The following is a 19,575-nucleotide window of genomic DNA, read 5'->3' as shown; positions in this document are numbered from 1 at the left end:
TTAGCAGCTCCTTGGTTATTTTTAATGCATAAAGTATCCAGCACTGTTCCTTTTAGCCTTGGACCATCAAAAAAATCCCTATTAACAGATATAGTTTGTACTTAAAAAGGCTTTCTCATTTTGAAAAATACTTGAAAAGATCTCCATAACAAGAGTAAAATGCTTTAATGAGCCTGTTTGCTGGTTAATTGTGTTTGGTTCTTTCATGCCTTTAGGATAAAGGCCAGAAACTGATGAGGATTATGTTAGACCTTGAAAAACAAGGCTTAGAAGCAATGGAAGATATCCTTACTCGTACAGAGGTTCTGGATCCTGCTGAAGTAGTGGATCTTTTCTATGACTGTGTTGACACAGAACTAAAGTTCTTCAAATAAAGTAAGCAAACACTTTAATTCTTTAGGTACAGAGTTTCTGATACCATGTGTCAGTGAATGTGCAATGTTGGATCAGATTCTGATCCTCTTCTGTCTCTTTTACACTAAGCCTAACGGTGTTCAGAATTGGGTCCAAAGCCACCTTTCTGTGACAATGCATCTGCTCGGATTGTCTCCAAAGTCCCTTTTCCCTATACTACATTGCAGGCAATTTCTTTTCAATTTCACTTTTGTTTGGAATGGATTTTAAATGAATTTTATCTCATTTCAGCTACAGTGGCTATTGTTAGCCTTTTGACTGGAAGACTGCAAAGTTCTTCAAGCCTTGAAAGAAAGTCTTCACACTTGTGAATTTGCAGGAAAAACATTTCTAGAGGAAAAAATGTTAATTGCTAGCTGTATCCGGTTAACAAATTTGCTTTCCTTTGTCCAATCTTGTGGTGTTCCTGTTTGTGTATGTATATAGTGAAAGGAGAAAGTCACTGACTGGTCCAATTGCTGTGTGCATGCTGGCTAATTTAGTACAGAATGTTTAAATATGTATGTTGGGCAACCAATTAAAGCAAAGATTAACTTCATCAGGCTAACTGCCATATCATCATTGAAAGCAATCTGGTTTTTCCTCTGTCGCTCAGGACTAGGCTTGCAGCAAAGCTGACTTGCATTTTTCTCTTCTTGCCAATTCATACAAGGAATAGTAGGGTTGAAATCCCGGTTTCAGGGGGCAGGAAGTTAAGTCCTGGTTCTTGACCTTCCTGTACTGGCCTCATATGGGCATATCTGGTTACATAACTCAGCATCTGACATCATGGCTGTACAAATGACCAGAATTAGGTCCCCCAGGTTAAGTTTTGCCTTTACCTGAACCCACCTTTGGGAAGCTTGTGTTTGTAATTCACCTGTCTGCTGCTCTAGTACTGAGTACTAAAATGCAGAGCCAGCCTGGATGCCTAAGACATCTGTACAGAACCGATTGGCTCTTAAGATGCAATTAATAAGGTGTCATATTTATATATAAGCTACAAATTTGGAAGTTTTTGAGGGAATAGATGCTGGACATTGATCAATACCTGACTATTCTCTATCTTTCTGCCTTTGTACTGCTGAACAGTTCCTAGCAATCTCTGTGGTGAACATACATGGCTGATGAATCCATTAAGTACCAGTGAGTTACTGGTGGGTGTGGCAATCCAACTGGGTAGGCTTAGAAATGGCTGTCTTATGCTTCCTTTTATTAAGTGCAGTTCTGCAGCATGCTTTCCTTCCTTGACAGTCTTACAGACAGACCTGCTTTTCATGTATTTTCTTCTTGTAGAAGTGAGATAGGGCAAACACTTTTAAGAATTAAACCAGTAAACACTGCTTCCTGTGTCATGTGAAGATGGTTGGGTTTTTTTTTTTTAACAGGAGGTTCAGACAAGAAGCCCACGTCTTTAAAAAGCGGAACTTAGCATATGGAGTTAAAATCCTTCACTGTTCAGGGAAGGTGAGGGTGAAGAACCATGGACTTTTGTACTGAGGAAATAAAAGCTCTTTAGAAGGCAGCAACACCTCAACTTGAAACTGTAAGAGTTGTGCATTAGGGAAATACAGTCATTGCCATATTGGCACACTGCATTCTCAGAACTGTTTTTACGGAATTATTCCATTCAGACTCGTTACTTTGGTATTGCCTTATATGACAACTGGCAGTTGGACAAGAAAACATTGGGCCTTTTCACTTGCAGAAAACAAACATGAAGGTATTTTCTCTTATGGCCTACCTAACCACCTTCCCATTCATAGTACATTCTTCCTGTGATCTCTATTACTGGAAGAGCTCCTGTACCTAGGTATTCTGAAAATGGAGACAAGGGAAGCAGAAAATAGGCAAGTAAACCCTAAAACTTAGCTTCTCTCTACCTAGCCAGAGTAGGGACCACAAGGAGCACACCTAATTCCAGAGGGTATTGTGCTGGATGAAGCCAGCTGAAAGAGAAGCAGTGCTTTTGCCAACTGCCCGCAACTGAAGTAAATGGATTTCCCATGAAATCCACTTTTGGTAGTCTGAATGAAAATAGTCCTAAGCAGAGTACCCTTAACATATACATACTGAACTTTGAAGCTGCTTCTGTCAGTTGTTGTTTGCATGCTGATAGCAGTAGCTGGATATTTGTGAAGGGGAGAACAGGGATAAAGGTGATTAAAACATTTTACAATATGGAATAAAACAACTGCCCCAGCCAGAAGGCAGAAGATGGGATATCCCATTTCACACAGCTCTTTTGCACAACTTGGGTCTGTAGCCTTTGAGAGTTGGGAGGGGAGGCAAGATAGAAGGAGAGGGTGTTCCTGCTAAAAACATAATATATCTTATTTGACTGTTTCTTAAGAAAGAAAAAACCAACATTTGCAATTATCTTGTGGGAATTTGTCTGTATTGGAACTGTTTATATGACAGAACTAATAAATTGTTTTGAGCACAGTGATCCAGGTAGTAATTTTCTAATAGTATGTTGCTTTTGCTTCAGCTGTGTAATCCTTTTTAAAAAAAACCCAAACCAACCAAAAACTGTGCTACACGCTTGAGCACAATCACTGTTCCTACAAGTTTGAAAAAGCAGAGCACGCCCACGCCTTAAAACTTCAGTGGTCTTGAGTGCAGCAGTGGCTCAGTGCAAGGGCATAGTGGGAGTAACGGCCACTGGGTGACAGCCAGTGTAATTCTCTATCTCCAGGTAACACAACCTCAGAAGCTTCAATGGATCTTGAACAACAAGGATCCAGTATATATGAAACAACATTTCACCAATGCCTGTAACTGTGCATGGGCTTTGTAGTTTAATCTCTAACCAATGCTGTTTCCTTCTAGAATACCCCTAACCATAATAAAAACAGGAGTAAAATTTTTTCTCCTTTAGGTATCTTCTGGCAGGTAGCGTAGCAGTAAATAATTTTAAAATCCTTATGAAGGTACTTCTTATGGAGCAGTACACAAGTTCCAGAACAAATGAGAACCAACAGTAAGTCACCTTTAATAGTACTATAACAAAATTTTCTTCAAAGCAGTATTAAACTTTTCCAGTTTTTTGAGAAGCAATGTATATGCTGACCCCTGCTTACTAGTGTATTCATGCATATTTATCAAGTAACTACAGTAATGGTGTGACAGTAAGTATTGGTCAAAGCATCACTTTTTTTTCTTTTCACATGAACAACAAGGTATCACAACAGGCTAGAAAAGGCTAATAATGCTTTCTGAAGAGTCCTACAGGTAAAGAGCTTCTTACCCTTACACCATCTCCACACCATGAGCAAGCATGGGTGTGGGAGTAGGAGTTAGAGCGTAATGGAGCTGTTGCAAGAACTAAGAGAAAAGCAGAGATCTGTAAAGATGCAGTTACCTGTCTTTTCCAAATACTTTTGTTCAAAGGCAGGGCCAGTGGAAAGATTGATAATGTTTACTACAGCCGCAGCTGAGGGGAATTTATGGCAATTACATAAATAATACCATAACTGTAAATTACCTGGCTGTTAGCACCAGTGCAACAGCAGTGCCCTTGCTTAAGCTGGTGAACCCTGGAAAGCTGTAAGAAGAGGAATCAAAGAGTGGTTGAAGTTAGAAGGGACCTCTGGAGGTCATCTGGTCCAACACCCCTTGCTCAAGCAAGGCCACCTACAGGCAGTTGCTCAGGACCTCATCTAGGCAGCTTTTTAATATCTCCAAGGATGGAGACTCCACAACCTCCCTGGGCAACCTGTGCCAGTGCTCTGTCTCTGTCACCCCCCACAGTAAGAAAGTGTTTCCTGATGTTTCAGTCTGTGCCCACTGCCTCTGGTCCTGTCACAGGTATGCTGGAAAAGAGCTGGGCTCTGTCTTCACACCCTCCCTTCAAGTATTCATACACATTGATGAGATCCCCTCTGAGCCTCCTCTTCTCCAGGCCGTATGGTCCCAGCGCTCTCAGCCTCTCCTCACAGGAGAGATGCTCCTGTCCCTTCTTCATCTTTGTGGCCCTTTGTAGGACTCTCTCCAGTATGTCCATGTCTCCCTTGTACTGGGGAGCCCAGAACTGGACCCAGTGCTCCAGGTGTGGCCTCACCAGTACTGAGTAGAGGGGAAGGATCACCTCTCTCAACCTGCTGGCATCACTCCACCTAATGCAGTGAAGTGCACAAGAATAAGGGTAATTCTTGCTGGAAGTAGGTATCGTATGACCAGAGCTGAACATCTGTGATCCAAAGCCCTTACCCCAGGCTGCATATTAAAAGTGGAAGCTCCAAGACTTGTCCGCTGCTAGGCTGTTACTTTTTTCCAACCAACTCTATTCACGGGAACAATCACTGTGGGGACTCCTTCTTTCATACTCTGTCTTTTGGACAATGAATCCTCACTGCTGCTGTGGGTGAACAACAGTAGCTCTAGCAGCCTGTTTAAAAGGTAAGTGTTGGACCCCTCAGCCAAAGGTCTCCTAACGGCTGGGTAAGGATGGGCTGTCAGAGAAACAGGTAACATCCACTTTGCCAACAGGAAAAGACAGGACACGCCCTTACATACATCGTGGCACGTGCAGTCACACACAGCAGGTTTGGGGTTTTTTTTGTGTGTGTCTTACAGTAGAACAAATTTATTTCCCTCCAGTTTGGAAAAGTTCTGTCTTTGTCAAGTCCACGACCACCCTACCCAGCTGGGCTTCTTCAGACACTATCCTATAAGGCTCTGTAATCAGTAGGAGGTAGGCTCAACAGCAGCCACAACTTGTAATCTCCTTCCTCTTCATGCTTGATGAGAAAAGGATTGCGGGCCCATCTGTTCAGGAGAGCGACGTTCTGCTGCCATCCGAGGATAGGGGGAATAGAAGTGAGGAAACATACAAAGAGGCTAAAAGAAGTATCACATTAATTTCTGCTGGTTCATTGAAAAATGTCTGAATAAGAACTGGAGAATTTCCAAAATACTTAAAACTGGTGATGGAAGGGGAAAAATGAACTACAGGCATGTAATACGAAAAGTATTCTAAGGTAACATCTGTCAGCGTGGTAAGAAGGAGAATTGTTTTAACACTACAAAGAATTTAAATTTGATGCTGCTTTGCTTAAAAAATATCCACCTATATACAACAATTTAAAAGCCTGTGCTGACATTCTGGCATGTCAGCCAGGTCAAAAAGTATCATTTACATTGCTTTTCCAGTTCATAGAGATGTCAGCATTGTAGCACTCGCAATTCAAATATAATCGCTGTCGCTGTAGTGGGGACCCCTTCTGTTTTATATATTGTCTTGTTGTTCTTTTTTAATACCAATCCAGAGAGCATCAGAAGACTCATCTCACATGTGTTCTTAATGGAGGATTTTTAGAGGGATCTGTAAATGGAAAGGACAGGTTTAGTCAGAGGTGATAGATGCCTTTTTTGGATACACATTTTGGCTGCAGCTCTACGGCAGGGACGCTGCAGTCATCTCCTGCCCTTGAACTGAGATGCGTATATTGCTCATGCTCTGTTGCCCTTCAGTAAAAAGTCTTTGATCAGATCATACAGTGAATGATTTAGATGGACTGAGGCTGCTATGAAAAGTCATGGAAACAAAAAACCCCCCACCATCTTAATGAAAAGTTGGAGATAAACAGTTGACCCAATAATACAGAAAAGACTGGATTTTATAAAAAGCAGAGTATGGGCATGAGATCTTTCAACATCTTCAAATACCAGTTTCCAAAGCTGGAGAGGTGAATGTCTACTCTTACAGCAGTGTTTCTAAGTTAAGGGGGAAGAAAAGGAAAAGTAAGGTTCAGTCATTCATTACTTTCCTGACAAGGCTCAGGTTCCAAGTCCCTTTGTTATTCAGGTGTGTAAAACACCATGAATAGGATTTATATGAAAATGCAAGATGGAAGATCAAGTCACTTTTTGTGATTTCACAAGTCCATGAACAAAAAAACCCCAACTCAGTAGCCACCTAAGCCTGTTTATGGGTCATCACTGTTTTTAACACCTAGGGCTCTGCAAATTGAACAACCTAAAGACCACAGGCTGCGTGGCAAGCCACATAATTTTGTTTTTAGCTACTAAGACTTTAAAGTAATTAAGTGCTTTTCATTGTATCTTTAGTCCCTGTTACCACTGTAGCAAATCCCATTGCTCTCTGTGCCGATGCTAGCAGCCCAGTTCTTCACGTTCATGCTGGTTTCTCTTCTTATTTTCGCTCCCCGTTTTTAATCCTATTGGATAATTTTCAGACCTTCCCATGTTTACACACTTACCTCTAGCTATCTTGCTGGGATATATTTTCTGAAATGGCTTGAATTCATCAGGTGGGGGGAAGTCTTCCACGGAATGGAAAGTAAATTTAGATTCGAAGTCATCTGGGAAGTTTGAGGGAAATAAACATCAGGCACTGTTAGAGATATACTTAAAAAAAAAAATGCCACAAGTAATTTCAGTTAAAACTGCTGACTCATCTTCCCCTGGAACTGATAGTGGCTCACTCCACATAAACCACCTTGATGAGTACATTTGTGAGCCATCCAGGTTTTCTTGCTTAATTTCAAACACTGCCTGGTACTAACTAAAGTTAAGCTCCGTTCCAGTTTTCTGCCTTGATGATATTGTAGTAGTAGAGGTATTCCTAGGTGGTTTTCAAGCCATTTACCTATAAGCAAGAATGAATGGCCAATTCATCAGACCACCAAAATAATTCTTAGCAGTCTCTGCGCTATAGGATTGAAGCTACTAAATGTCCACGAACTGGTTTTAAGAATAGTAATATAAGCATGCTACAGCAACGTCTCACAATCTTAAATAATTCTGCAGGTAGTGCATGCTTTTCTTGTCTGCTGGATGATTCAAAACCTTTCTGAAAAAGCCTTCATTTTCTCTCATCGTATAAGGTTGTACAAAAATGTTTCTTATGGTTCTAGTTATGCTGCCCTGTTGTTGTCATGAGGAAGTCTCGAATGAGTTTTTGAGGTCTGAGACACGCACAGGCTTTTGTACTAAAATCATTACCTAAGGCTAAGAGCTCTAATTTACATGACATTACCAATGATGTGCATATTTCCATTTTTAAGTGGTGGGTAGGGGTCATGAGCTGTAGCCCAGGCTGAGACTCCAGACTTGCTTGTGAGTTCAGTTGTTGGTGATCTTGCTGGTGGCTGCGGAGGAACGGCCAGCTTCCCAGCACCAGTTCCTGGAAAAGAAGCAGCACACCAGTACATAACCGTCATCACGGCTTAACAAACCTGACAGTGAGCTTTGCACAGAAGCGGAGGGAGTGTAGAACAAACGCAATATTTGGGGCAAACGTACCCAGCTATCGTAGGGTATTTTGGAGCTGCTGCTTGTCAAGCCTGACCGTGGATTTATAGCAATAAGTATTAAATTTAAGTCACTACTGGAGCTGGCTGGGGCTTGCTATTTCTAGGGAAAGTCTGACTGAAGCATGGTTTTGCCCCAGTCTAGAGGGGAAGATTCTCTTTCCACTTTCACAAGAACAAGCCATTTCTTTAAGAAATAAAAAAACCAAACCAACCTCACTACATGGTCTCTCTAAAAGAAAATAATTTCCGGACACTTTGGCAGGTGCGCAGAGGAATTACCGCTATTCTTGTGCATTTCACTGAGGAATTGCGAGAGCCTGCAAAGCTTACATCGTCTGGGCAGCCCTACCACAGGAACTGTGTCAGGGGGAGGGAGCCCAAGGCCTCCAAGTTCACAGCCTCTCAAAACTGCTTCTCCCCCTAGATAGCCAAGAGAAAGGCAGCCTAATTTTATGGAAACCTCAGAAGTTGAACCACTGTGAGAAACTGGCATCTCAATAAAAATAACCATTCATCAGACAACTCCTGAGCAGCATTAATCACCATCACAAAGCACCTGATCCACTGTACTTACATGGCCTTTCCCATGGCTGTCAAAGGGAACCAGTAATCTTTCTCTTGACATGTGGCTGCTAAAATACAGGGTACAGAACATTCTCTTCAGATGTTCCTTATTAAGTGGCTGTCTCCATTTTTCAAACCCACGCAGATCTAGGCTCATTTTTTTTTTTTATCATCTTCATTATAGCAGAGAATGATAAAAGTTCCTTCTACCATCTGCTCAAGGAAACACTAGCCAATGTCCCCACTTCCCAAGCAGTCAAGGAAACCTTTGGCTACCACCTTGATCACAGGAGGCACTGGCTGCTCCTCTTTGTTGAAAAGCAGAGGGCTGCATTCATATTTGCTCATCTATGGCCGTAGCTGCCCCATATTTGTTTTAATACCTCCTGTAACATTTCCCAGCCATTAGCAATATTGCTGCAGACTGCACTGGTGCAGCGTAGAGGGGTGTCACGGGTAGGCTGGCACTCGAGCAGCTGCAGATCTGGCACACTCTGCTGTCCTACCTGAGACTTGTTAGGACACCACTCACGAGCTCAGTCATCGCACTGCTGGAGGCACACCAATGCCAACACAAAAGCAAGAAGCCCAGCAGTCCTAAAACGTTGCTTTGACTGATCAGCATGTTCCTTCCAAGAATCACAGATGTGAGTGCCCAGTGCTAAGAAGAACCTGGTGTCTCACGTGCTCATTATGTGCCGTGCAACCTACGGGTGTTCTTCCCAGACAACGGACGCCACCTTCCTGCTACATGTGCTCTTCATCCCCACCCCTCCAAGCTCTCCAGCCACCAGTGGCCATTTCCCCCGCTAGGCAAAGGGAGAAGGAAGCCTCCCTTCTTCGAACGCTGCTCTCACCTGCGCCTCGGCCAGGTCTCTTCTTCCTGGTCTCGGCCACCACTGCGGGCTGAGGGAGTCCGGGGGTGGGAGGAAGCGGCAGCGACTGAATACTGCTCGGCTTATGGAACTGTGACAGCAAGTGTGGAGACTTGGGGGGCAGCGGAGGGGGCACGTCAGCACTGCTGAGAGCGCTGTTAAAGGCTGGGGAGGGTGGAAAGGAGAGCCTGTTGGAGGTCAGGGAGTGCGTGTGTGGCGGAGGAGGAGGAGGCAGTGGGGGCGGTGTGGGAGGTGGACAGTCCCTTCCTTCAGATGGAGAAGAAGCAGCAGCAGAGAAATCGGTTGTCCTGCCTGGAAACCCGCAGGGGGGCATGAGTGGCAGGGGAGGAGGAGGAGGAGGAGGCGGCGGCAGCTGTGAAGCACCTGCTTGAAACTTGGTGGGTTTGTCAGCCTGAGGAGGAGGGAGCGGGGGCTGAGGGGGGAGCAGGGGCTGAGGAGGGAGCAGGGGCTGAGGAGGGAGCAGGGGCTGAGTAGGAGCATTGGGGGACACCCCCTTGGGAGGGCGCTCGGCTGGAGGGGGGAGAGGGGGAGGAGGAGGGAAAGTGAGGGAAGGTTTGCTGGAAGCAGGAGGTGGTGGAGGCGGGGTGGGCAGGCTGGGACGCCCAGGGCTGGCTCCGGCTCGGGAGATGCTGGGGGGCTCTGGCAGGACAGCTGCCCTTGGGCCTTCGGCTGGATGCGAGGGGTTACTGCTCGCCTTCGCAACGCTGCTGTTCGGTGGGGTGGAGGGCTTGGGAGCTGCTGCTCGGACTCCAGGAAGCTGCCCAGGCCTCCCAGCTGAAAAACAGGTATCCCATGTTATACATCAGGATTTCATTCCCACTCACAGATACAACAGTGCAAAGAGCAAGCTCTTCGTCATCCTCTCCCCAGTGGTTACCCTCAGCGATTAAACTAATTCTACCAAAACATCGCATCTCCCAGCAGGTTGCCCCTGGTGTAACGGGGCTTGGGAGAGGATGTATTCCAGTGCACACTGGGGACTCTGCTTAGTTACATGACAATCTGCTGAGAGACCCTGCTCCCCTCCCTGTTCCTCAGTTTCTGCAGAAAGAAATAGTTTAAGGAGAAGGTGCTTTTCTGCAGAAGCCTGGGGTCCTTCATATCAGCCTTGTCTGCCTAGTACAGCCTGCTGAACATGGATGAGCCACCTGCTTGGAGGAATCAAGAGTCCTAGTGAAAAGGCCTCAGACAACACAAGTAGATTAACACTTACCAGCTTGCATTCTTGAAGTCAAGTACTTCCTTAAGATCAAAAAATTCACGCAAATGTTACACAGACATCTCAATCCCATGGATAAAAGCCAAGTTCTTAAAAGTAGTGCCTCAAAGGCCTCTATGAGGCACAGGTACAAATGTTTCCTTTTCAACAGCAAATGCCCAAAAAGACTCTTGACCTTACATAATGTAATTTCCTGAGTAAATGTCAAGGATTTCACAAAGCAAGATGTCAAAAAAGGCGTCTCGTTCTATATTCACATCTAAGAACAACTCAAAGTAGCTACTGCAGCTGAAGCTATGTGGGGAAGCCTAGTCACAAGCAGTGCTGTGCATCTTGGGCTTGCCTTCCAGGAAAAAAAAACAACCCTGCAGGTAGAGCCAAGTTCTGTCTTTCCCTGCAAATGCCTACTTCGCTGTGTGCTGCCTGAGCAAGCAGCAGCTGCCCAACAGCACCAGAGGTCATTGCTGTGACTCTAAAAGTCACCCCTCATTGATGCTGGCACTTCTTGAGGTGAAAGCAGCAGTAGGGCTCCCACACATGCCTTCCTCCTGTCTTCATGAAGCAGCAATAACCTTCTTTTTCAGATCAATAAATAACCTTGACGGATGAAAGCTGTACTTAATAAAATCCAGAGGGCAAAAATCTGAAATATGAACCTTTGAAAGTAACACACAAGCCCGTAATACCATAGAAATACACGGTAATGGAGGGAAGGAAATAAGATTTCTTCCCCATTTGTGCTGAAGTTGATAAGATCAGATCTCAACACAATTTGAGGCACAATTAAAAGTTTTCATTAAACTAATGGAAAAAGTTATGTTAGTAACAATCTACTCGATCTCCTTCCTATCCAGTGTGGAGATAGCTTGTTATTACATTCTAAGGAAAAAGGCATCCAAGATCTAGAAAGACGATTTCAAGCACATTATTAATTGAGCCCTCCATAGTCACATGATGAACTGAGGGTTCAGAAAAAAAAGGCCAATAAAAATCAACCACTAAAGCTAACCCCAAAGCACTTTTATTCCAAATCACAGTTCTCTCCAGCTATTCCTTCATACAAATGAAGCCCTTACCCGGCATGTCCCTCTGGCCTGCTGGTCTGAGAACAGGAAAGCCACCAGCAAACAAGCCTCCCAGAGGCTGCTGAGAGCCGCCTTTGTTAATAGCTGGATTAACTCCATCTCTGTTAGTTCCTTTGGGTTCTGTTAAAAAGAATAAAAAACCCCAGGATGTATCATAAATTCATTTATGCCCTCAGACTGCTAAGACTTGGCACCAACACACATAGCCAAGACCAGACTTTTCCCTCTTTAAGCAGGCTCAGCAAGGAAAGTTACTGCTAGTAGAGTAAACTACCATTACTCTGACCCACATCTCAAGAGCAAAGCACACTCTGGTGCTTTTTAATCTCATATCAATAACGACACCAACAAGAAGTTGTGTTAGACAACATTAAATTTATACTTCCAGATTTTTTTTGGCATTTTTTGTTCTTTTTATCTGTTAAAGAACAATTCTGCTGCCAGAGCCAACAATTCCACTTGAAGAATTATTTTACTGAGTAACTCTCAAGTACTTCATCATTCCTGGTTTGTTTGGTTTTTTGGGTTTTTTTTTTTTTGGACAATGAATGCCTGTTAAAGTGATATCCCATTACAGGCTTATTATTAAGCATTAGCAGTTGCTGATCTCAGAGCAGGATGCAAGTTTAGAAAATCAAACCCTCCCTACTCTGTGTCCTAAAGCCATTTGAAGATGCAGGCTTTGCTGATCATCAAACCTGCCCTTCAATTTGAAAACGGTCCAGCTGACCTCCCCAACTGAGGCTTCACCAAAGCTCACCCAGGGACCTTCCTCAGGAGCACATCATACTTACTTTCAATCTGTGGTGCACTGCGGTCATTGATTTGAGTCACTTTTCTTAGGCGTGTTCCCTGCTGGATATCAGCTAACAGTGCGTTTCGTGCTTTTTGGTCTTCCTTCCGCAGTTTTGGTATCTCTGAACTTGCCTGTTGACAATAACAGCATTACATGGGAGGTACAGGCAAAAATGCATGCTTAGAAAGGACACAGAGGCAAACATGGGATAGAAGATTTGAAATAAACCATCCTTGGCAGCTGTCATTTCAAAGCCTTTGAGTCGTATCCACAAGAACAGCATTCAGGTGTATAGGAGGCAGGAAAGCTGGAAGTTTAAATGTAACACAATTCTAATACTAGCTGTGCTAATATAGGAATAAAGGAAATTTGGGGGCGTGTTTAAATGAAACGGGACCTCTTGCTTGGCTCTTTGTGGTCTCTCCCCCACAGCTCCAGCTCTGACTGCCTCTCTCATAACCCTTTTCATGCTATTTACAATGCTTTACAACAAAGATTTTATATGCCTCCTTAGAATAAATATCTCCCTGGTTTATCCGCTTTGCCTCAGGAAAAAAAAGACAGATAAATGCGAACTGCACTTATATTTGAATGTGATCACTAACTAATTTGGACTCTCCCTCTCTCTATTGGAGATTTACACCAGTTTGAGTAGACTGTCTTTAGAACAATCCAATTATATTTTAGTAACATTTCCAGCCTAACCAAGGTCTGTAAATGTGAAGTCAGGTTGTAGTTTAAAGTTTTGTAATAAAATAACAACAACAAAAATTTATTCTTTATGAAATAAGAATATATTTCATCAAGTTTCCTGTTATTAAAAAAAAAATCTTTAAAAACTTTGGGCCTTGACAGAGTGGTCTAATGGAGGAGAATCCTGCCAGAGGAGCAATGTGCTGAATGTTTCCACATCTACTGCAAGTTCCCGTAGGTTAGCTAACCTCCTAAGGAGAATGAATACCAGAAATGTTTCCATAGCCCTTAATTTTAGCATCATAGTCATAATAAAGCGCAACAATATTGTCACACTTTAAAATAAACAACCAAACTTGGAAATAGCATTCTGAAAGCAAAACAGACCCTTGAAAATACTTAACCAGCTGCTGAATTAATGAAATGCCTAACTTGTGAATCCTAAATGAAGAATTACACCATTACAATCTTACTTGTGGTTATTTTTGTATTTGCTAAAAAGAAAAAAGCTAGATTTGCAGAGCCCCACTAGATGGAGCTCCAGATTGCTGCTAACGCCAGCTGCATTCCTGATACCTGATGTAAAATCTCAGAATTATAATCTTGTGACTGACACTGTAACCATGTATTTAGTTAAAAATATTAGAAAAAAACCCCTACTTTGTTACATGGCTTCCCAATTTGAAATAGCGCTGCCTGCCCTTGTGCTTTCAGGACAGCGAGTCCCACCGCCCACGGAGACAACCCAGAAAAGCTGCCTGTGTAAGCGGCGTTAGACCACGTACCAGCCAGAAACTATTTCCACCTATATTTTCTACAAGTTCACAATACTTACTGTGAAAAATGGAAATACCATAACTGGAACAAGGGTGACTCCTCTTCTCACAAAAGCTTTTTACCAGTATCTTGAACTTCACGCCTCTCTACTCCCACTAACGACTTTACTGTAGTGGGACAACTGGGATCTACAGGGATCTGATCAAGACCTATGTTTAAAATTAGATCCAGCAGCTGTGTTTTCGTTTCCGGGTTCAAGTGTCCGTATATTATGCTAGCTGCCCACTTCACCTCCCTGATCTACTTCTCTGAGCAGGTAGGCTATTGGAATATATATTGGAATATAAAGTCTTGATATCCAAATAGCTATGAGGCTAAAATACCTGACTTGTGGCAACTTATATTTGTGAGTGACCCATGACTTGGTATCACTTTAACTCTTAACAAAGATACTAATTTGTTCATAATTCGTAGTATTGAAAAGGCAGGAACACTGTTCTGCAGGCCCATGATGCAGCGTAACAAGCTGCCTTTCTCTTACAATAGATGCCCTTTCTTCAAGCACAACTCCATCCCACGCCCCAGCTGTTCCTTCTTCCTCCTCAAATACGTAAGAGATACAATCTCCCATGCCCAGCCTGGTGGACTCAGGTGATGGATTCGCTGCTGAGTAGCTTGATACGGATTCTCTTTTTCCATTACAACGTGAAGATGGTTTGGGGTGTAGTGTTGCCTGGTGGCACAGCGGTCAGAGCTCCTTCGGATTTCTTGTTTGCTGCCTGCAGTCCCAAGGCTGTTGACAATTCTTGTCAAGAATCATTTCACCAGGTAAGTATCTCACCCACTCATCTACTGGTGTCCTGTGTTTGCAAATTCGTGTTTTTACCATATTGCTTTTTGATACACAATCAGAAAGGAACCTTCCTTTGACTAGAAAATTGATGTGGGATTCACTCTCATGCTATGCCTGCAATACATAGCACAACAGAAACCAAATGTGTAAGCTGCGTATCAAGAGAAAAAATAAACAGGAACTTTTATGGGTGTCAGATGTTCAATCCTGATGACATGAAATAGAAGTGTTTAAACAGGAAGACAAATGCTTTTGGAGTCACAGAGGAAAAACAGCTGCAAGACAAAGAATGCAATTCTGAGGCTGCTTTCTACGACACCATCCACAGGGCAGCCTCATTTGTTTACAGAAAGAGAAACATCTCAATCTTTCAATGAAAATCAGAAGGGAAGCAGCGAAGAATGTGAAGATCGTGTGTTTTATCAGATGCCAGAGCTGCCTCAGGTAACAGAGAGTGAAATTAAATTCCATATGTTATTTACATGAATCGGTAAGGGAATCGGTGGGTTCTCATTACCTTAGTAACCATTAGGTTTTTCTGCTACGATTTCAGACATAAAGAATGGCACATTCAATACATACTTGGAAACAGAACAGAACAAACCACACAGGTAAACAGGCGGAATATGAGACGATCTACTCCCTTCTCATCTCGCCAAACTCCACTACGTTTGTCTTCAGTGTCCTAAATTACACCCTCAGCTATTCCATTCGGTACGGTATAGAGGATCAATGTTTGGGCTACCTGACAGGCCTCCAAAGGACCTGTAAACAGGAAAACACCGTCAAATCACAACATTTAGAGTGATGTTCCAGAGTGTAAACCATCAATGATGGAAATAAAAATTTCAAAACTTGCAGGTGGTAACTTAGACTGGGAGAGAAATGAGTAACGAGGATGGCATGGTTATACATAGAGATCCGAATCACTGCAACTTGAGGCCATTTGAAAAGAACAAAAAACCAAAACTTAGCGTTCCTCTGCCACTGGGGAAAAAAAACACACAATATACAAATGTAAAACTGAAAATTACTGGATGACAAGTTCTGGCCGTATCTCTGAAACGAAAGCCTACATCCACCAGAGTGCCACAAGCCTGAACCTGTCAGCAGGCTCCAGCGGTGAGTGTGCAGGAGCAAGTGCGCCTGACCTCCCAGCAGAGTGTCGTGGCAAGAAGGGACAGTGCACTCCCCTGACGTATTTTTTCCTTTCAGAAAAAGAATGTGAGCAAAAATGGAACTAGAAGTTCAGTTCTGGCCTCCAGATCTTCAAAATTACGTTGAAAAACTGGAGATGCACAGGAAAGAGCCAATGTGGTATTCAAAAAGTTGGAGGAAACCACTTGGATTTTAGCAGCTCAGCCTGGTCCGTCAGCCCTGAAGTCTATCTGAGGGGTGGTCTGCCCGCACAACACACAAACCTTTACAGGGAAATGGTGGTGAGGACTCAGCATCTGCTGATTCAGCAGAGACAGGTATTTGGTGAATTAATGCAAGACACAGCCAGACAAGCTCCGATTAGAAAGCAGCACGTATGGAAGCAGCCAGAGTGACCGTTCCCCGCAGCACGGGGCTGCAGATGGCAGCAGATAATCAGTTTCTTCAGATGAAGGCCAGATCCTCTCTGGCAGAAGTGCTTTTTGTGAAGCACGACTCATTGGGACCCACACAGAGCTACTTGCTGACGTGCAATACACCTTGCAGTGGGGAGGTAGCCAGTGGTTTGTAACAGTTTTTTCCCATTTTCAGTGTGAATAATTTATTTTAACAGAACAATTCTGTTTACACTCTATATATGGACCACACAAGGTTCGGCCCGAGTAATCACAGTCTTAACATTCTAAACTGGGTTGTACCAGACAAATTAAGATCAGAGACTTTTTTCAAGAAAATTGACAGAAATCCATTGCAATGAGCTCCATGTCTGGGTACATGACTGCTGTGATACTTGCATCTCCTTGGGAAAATCACTTTACATCAACCTACCCTCTGGGTTCCTATGATACTTAAAATATTTAAGAGGTGTTTGTGCTCAGGTACTAAAACGATGTAAATGCACAAAGCAGCAGGCATTTGAAAAAGTTCATAGTAGCACTAATTATAGGGAACTACTAATTATTATTTTTCAGATTTTAAAGAGCACCCCTGCACACAGAAAAGGGGAAATCCTCTGGACTCTGGGAAGGTTGTTCAGGTCACAGTGGATACATACACTGTCCCATAAATGGGTTATATTTACTGTGATTTTTAAATTACTTTACTGAATTTACTGCATTTGCAAAATACTTCAGGGTAGCATAAATCTTCATAAACGTGACAGCTGCAGCAAAAATGTACCTCCAGCTGTCTGGACAATCAGTAGCCAGGCAGTCGCGGACCTTTGCTTCAGAAAAAACCCATCAGCTAATTGGGAAAAAAGGGTCCAGTACTCCAGCTCTATCACAGGTAGGAGCCATAAAGTAAGATAAAATAAAGCACAGTTCCATCCAAAGACACTACATTCTCTTTTATTTCAGAGAATTTAGAGTATTGAGTATTTATACTCCTAGCATGTAATGAATTGTATCATCACAGTAGATTCCCTTTCCTGGTGACTTTTTATCAGAAATATTGGAAATACAGCCATGTAGAAAATATGTTAATTTATCTGAACTAGATATAAAAACTAAAACAAAAAAGAAGTCAAAATACATTTAGCTTATCCCTAACTATCCATTTTGTGAGACATATACTGATAAAAAAAAAAATAATCAATCAATCAATTTGACACACAGTACTTTATTATGGGCAGAATTGTCCCATGTTGTCTCTCCATTGCTGACAATTTCCTTTATTTCTGCGAATCTGGTGTCAATCTCTGTTCCTCTTGCCCAATTTTTTCCCCCTAGACAAAAAGGATTCAATGCAGAGATCAAGCACAGATACTGGCAGAAGGCATACACGGTGTATATTTTAGTAAAAGAAGAGTCTGAGGACACCCCTTAACAAACCCTTGCTTTCTTATTTTTCTCTGCCATGGCCAGCCAAACCTGCACAGACATGGGCTGAGGCAAGGGATCTTCACCAACGTAGCACACAACACTTCAGGTTTGGCTTTTAAGGAAGGGGAAACACATTACAGCAAGGCAAAGAAAGGTGAACAGAAAGCACTAAGATAAGGGATGCTTGATCAGAGACGCATATTCATGAAAACAAGAGGTCCAGGGCCAGTCCTGGCCTTCTCTGGTGCCCAATCTGACATGATTCAGAGACCAAACTTAAACCAAGAAATGCAAAAGGAGAAGTCTGCAAACATGGCAATGAGCAGTTAAAACCAGCATGCAGAACAGCAGACGGGGCAAAACCAGCAACAGCTGCGTAGGCGATGCAGTCAGTGACGTGACAGTGCCAAGTCTGGCCAAAGAAACCGTGCATCAACAGTGAGAGACAACTGAAACATCTAGACCTGAATTCAAGGAGATGCAAAGCATGAAGGAAGAGCCTGAGCAACTGGAAATGTAACAAAAACACCCCTAAATATTATTCCTATATTAACAATAACTGGAACTCTGGGGTAGACAAAAATGGATTGTTCAGGACAGGAGGACAATAAAGGTGAAGCTAGCTGCGTAACGCTGTACGTGCGTCACACCAGAGATGGCTAAGAATATAGAGAGGAAAACACAGCTTGTTTGGGGTTGGGAAATCATCTGAGGAAGGATGATGAGTGTTCTCGTCATCCATATGGCATAGCAAGGCTCTCCAAGTGGGAGAGCACGGAAGGAGAGATGATGACTGGGTCCCCATCCAGCCATAAAGCTCCTACTCCCTTGAAGGAAAGCCAGGCACAGGGTTGGTGCTCACAACAGTCTTCAAGGGCACAGACATAGAGTGAGGGGCTGTAAGGGGCAACATCCTGCTAAAATACCCTTCTGGGGACTCTACTGATGAAAAAAAGTGGTCTAAGAACAGGGGAAACCTGCTTGCAACTTACTCCATAATGTCCTTCCACTTAATCACAAGCTGCTGACCATAAGTGCTCCATAAGGAGATCCCTGTAAGCATCAGGACTAATGTATTTAAATTAATTCAACTCTTAAGAGACTGCATCCTTTTCAAAAACAGAACTGACAGAAAAAAAGATATTGACAGTTAGATGCCAGAAGATGCAAACAAACTACAATGTAATAATTTTTTATTAAAAGAATGATGTTTTGGAACAAGGTAGAATATGGAGGATGACCAGAAATCTCAGTGTAAGGTAGCCAGTGTGTCTCCCTTGACATAGCATAGGATTATAAAATTCATCTATGCATCTGTAGCCCAGTATGAAATCGGAAATGCCAGAGGAACTTGTTTTCCTAAAATCAGTCCACTATTACTAGATTAGAATTATGCCAAGAACTCACAAATTTGTACTTGCAGCAGAAGCAGTTTGCCCAGCAGGCAAGAGGCTTTTACAAAGAATTCTCAAACCAGCAGCTGAAGTGTCCCCCAGGAATGTGCCAAGAAATGCAATTGCAACAAAACCCAGGAGCTTATTAAAATAATAAAATAATAAACCCAATTTCCAGCAAGTCACGAACAGAAGTACAGTGGGGAAAAAGATTGTCATCCTTCTTGCATTTACTTTAAATATGCATCAGGTGTGGTTACACTCATGCACAGTCAAATGCAAAATAAAACAATCAAAACAATCTCCCTGTCCAGCTTAAGGAAAAATCCAACAAGCCTCAACAACAAAGCACATGACTTCTTTTAAGTATTTTAAATGTTCATTTATAAAGAAACTTGCAAGATCTGGTACGTGCGAGTTTTAGTTCATCTATTCACAATAGAGCCCTGACCTCTGATTTAAAGCTTTTTAATTATGGGAAACCTCACCACGGTGCAAGACTCCACCTGCACAGTCAATCACAAGATCAGAGCCACCTCGTGTGTTTCTGCTGTGTAGCATAGGATGAAACTAATTAATTCTTGGCAGTTGGTCTACCTGGGTAAACATGGCAATCTTTCAGCCTTCTAGCAAGCTGAGCTTCA

General features: G+C 42.9%; 2 protein-coding genes across 6 annotated transcripts in view; one reads left to right on the top strand and one right to left on the bottom strand.

Annotated features, from left to right (window-relative positions):
* The window catches only part of SCRN1 (secernin 1), a 38,386-nt gene extending 37,651 nt beyond the window's left edge, over positions 1-735 (top strand). For all 4 annotated transcript variants that reach the window (XM_075083152.1, XM_075083150.1, XM_075083151.1 and 1 more), the window contains 2 exons: positions 216-375; positions 646-735. In XM_075083152.1, the coding sequence (XP_074939253.1) occupies positions 216-374 (159 nt within the window). In that variant the 3' untranslated portion in view covers position 375; positions 646-735. The remainder of the gene's footprint in view (positions 1-215; positions 376-645) is intronic.
* A 2,034-nt stretch (positions 736-2,769) lies between these two features.
* Positions 2,770-19,575, bottom strand: part of WIPF3 (WAS/WASL interacting protein family member 3) — a 38,533-nt gene continuing 21,727 nt past the window's right edge. For both annotated transcript variants that reach the window (XM_075083147.1, XM_075083146.1), the window contains 6 exons: positions 12,232-12,364; positions 11,429-11,557; positions 9,095-9,907; positions 7,397-7,543; positions 6,618-6,719; positions 2,770-5,719 (listed from right to left, as the gene is read on the bottom strand). In XM_075083147.1, the coding sequence (XP_074939248.1) occupies positions 5,679-5,719; positions 6,618-6,719; positions 7,397-7,543; positions 9,095-9,907; positions 11,429-11,557; positions 12,232-12,364 (1,365 nt within the window). In that variant the 3' untranslated portion in view covers positions 2,770-5,678. The remainder of the gene's footprint in view (positions 5,720-6,617; positions 6,720-7,396; positions 7,544-9,094; positions 9,908-11,428; positions 11,558-12,231; positions 12,365-19,575) is intronic.

The sequence above is a fragment of the Phalacrocorax aristotelis genome, chromosome 2 (genome assembly GCF_949628215.1).
Source record: "Phalacrocorax aristotelis chromosome 2, bGulAri2.1, whole genome shotgun sequence".
NCBI classification, from domain to species: Eukaryota; Metazoa; Chordata; class Aves; order Suliformes; family Phalacrocoracidae; genus Phalacrocorax; species Phalacrocorax aristotelis.
Note: the sequence above shows the minus strand (reverse complement) of the source record. Positions and strands in the feature narration are given on the sequence as shown.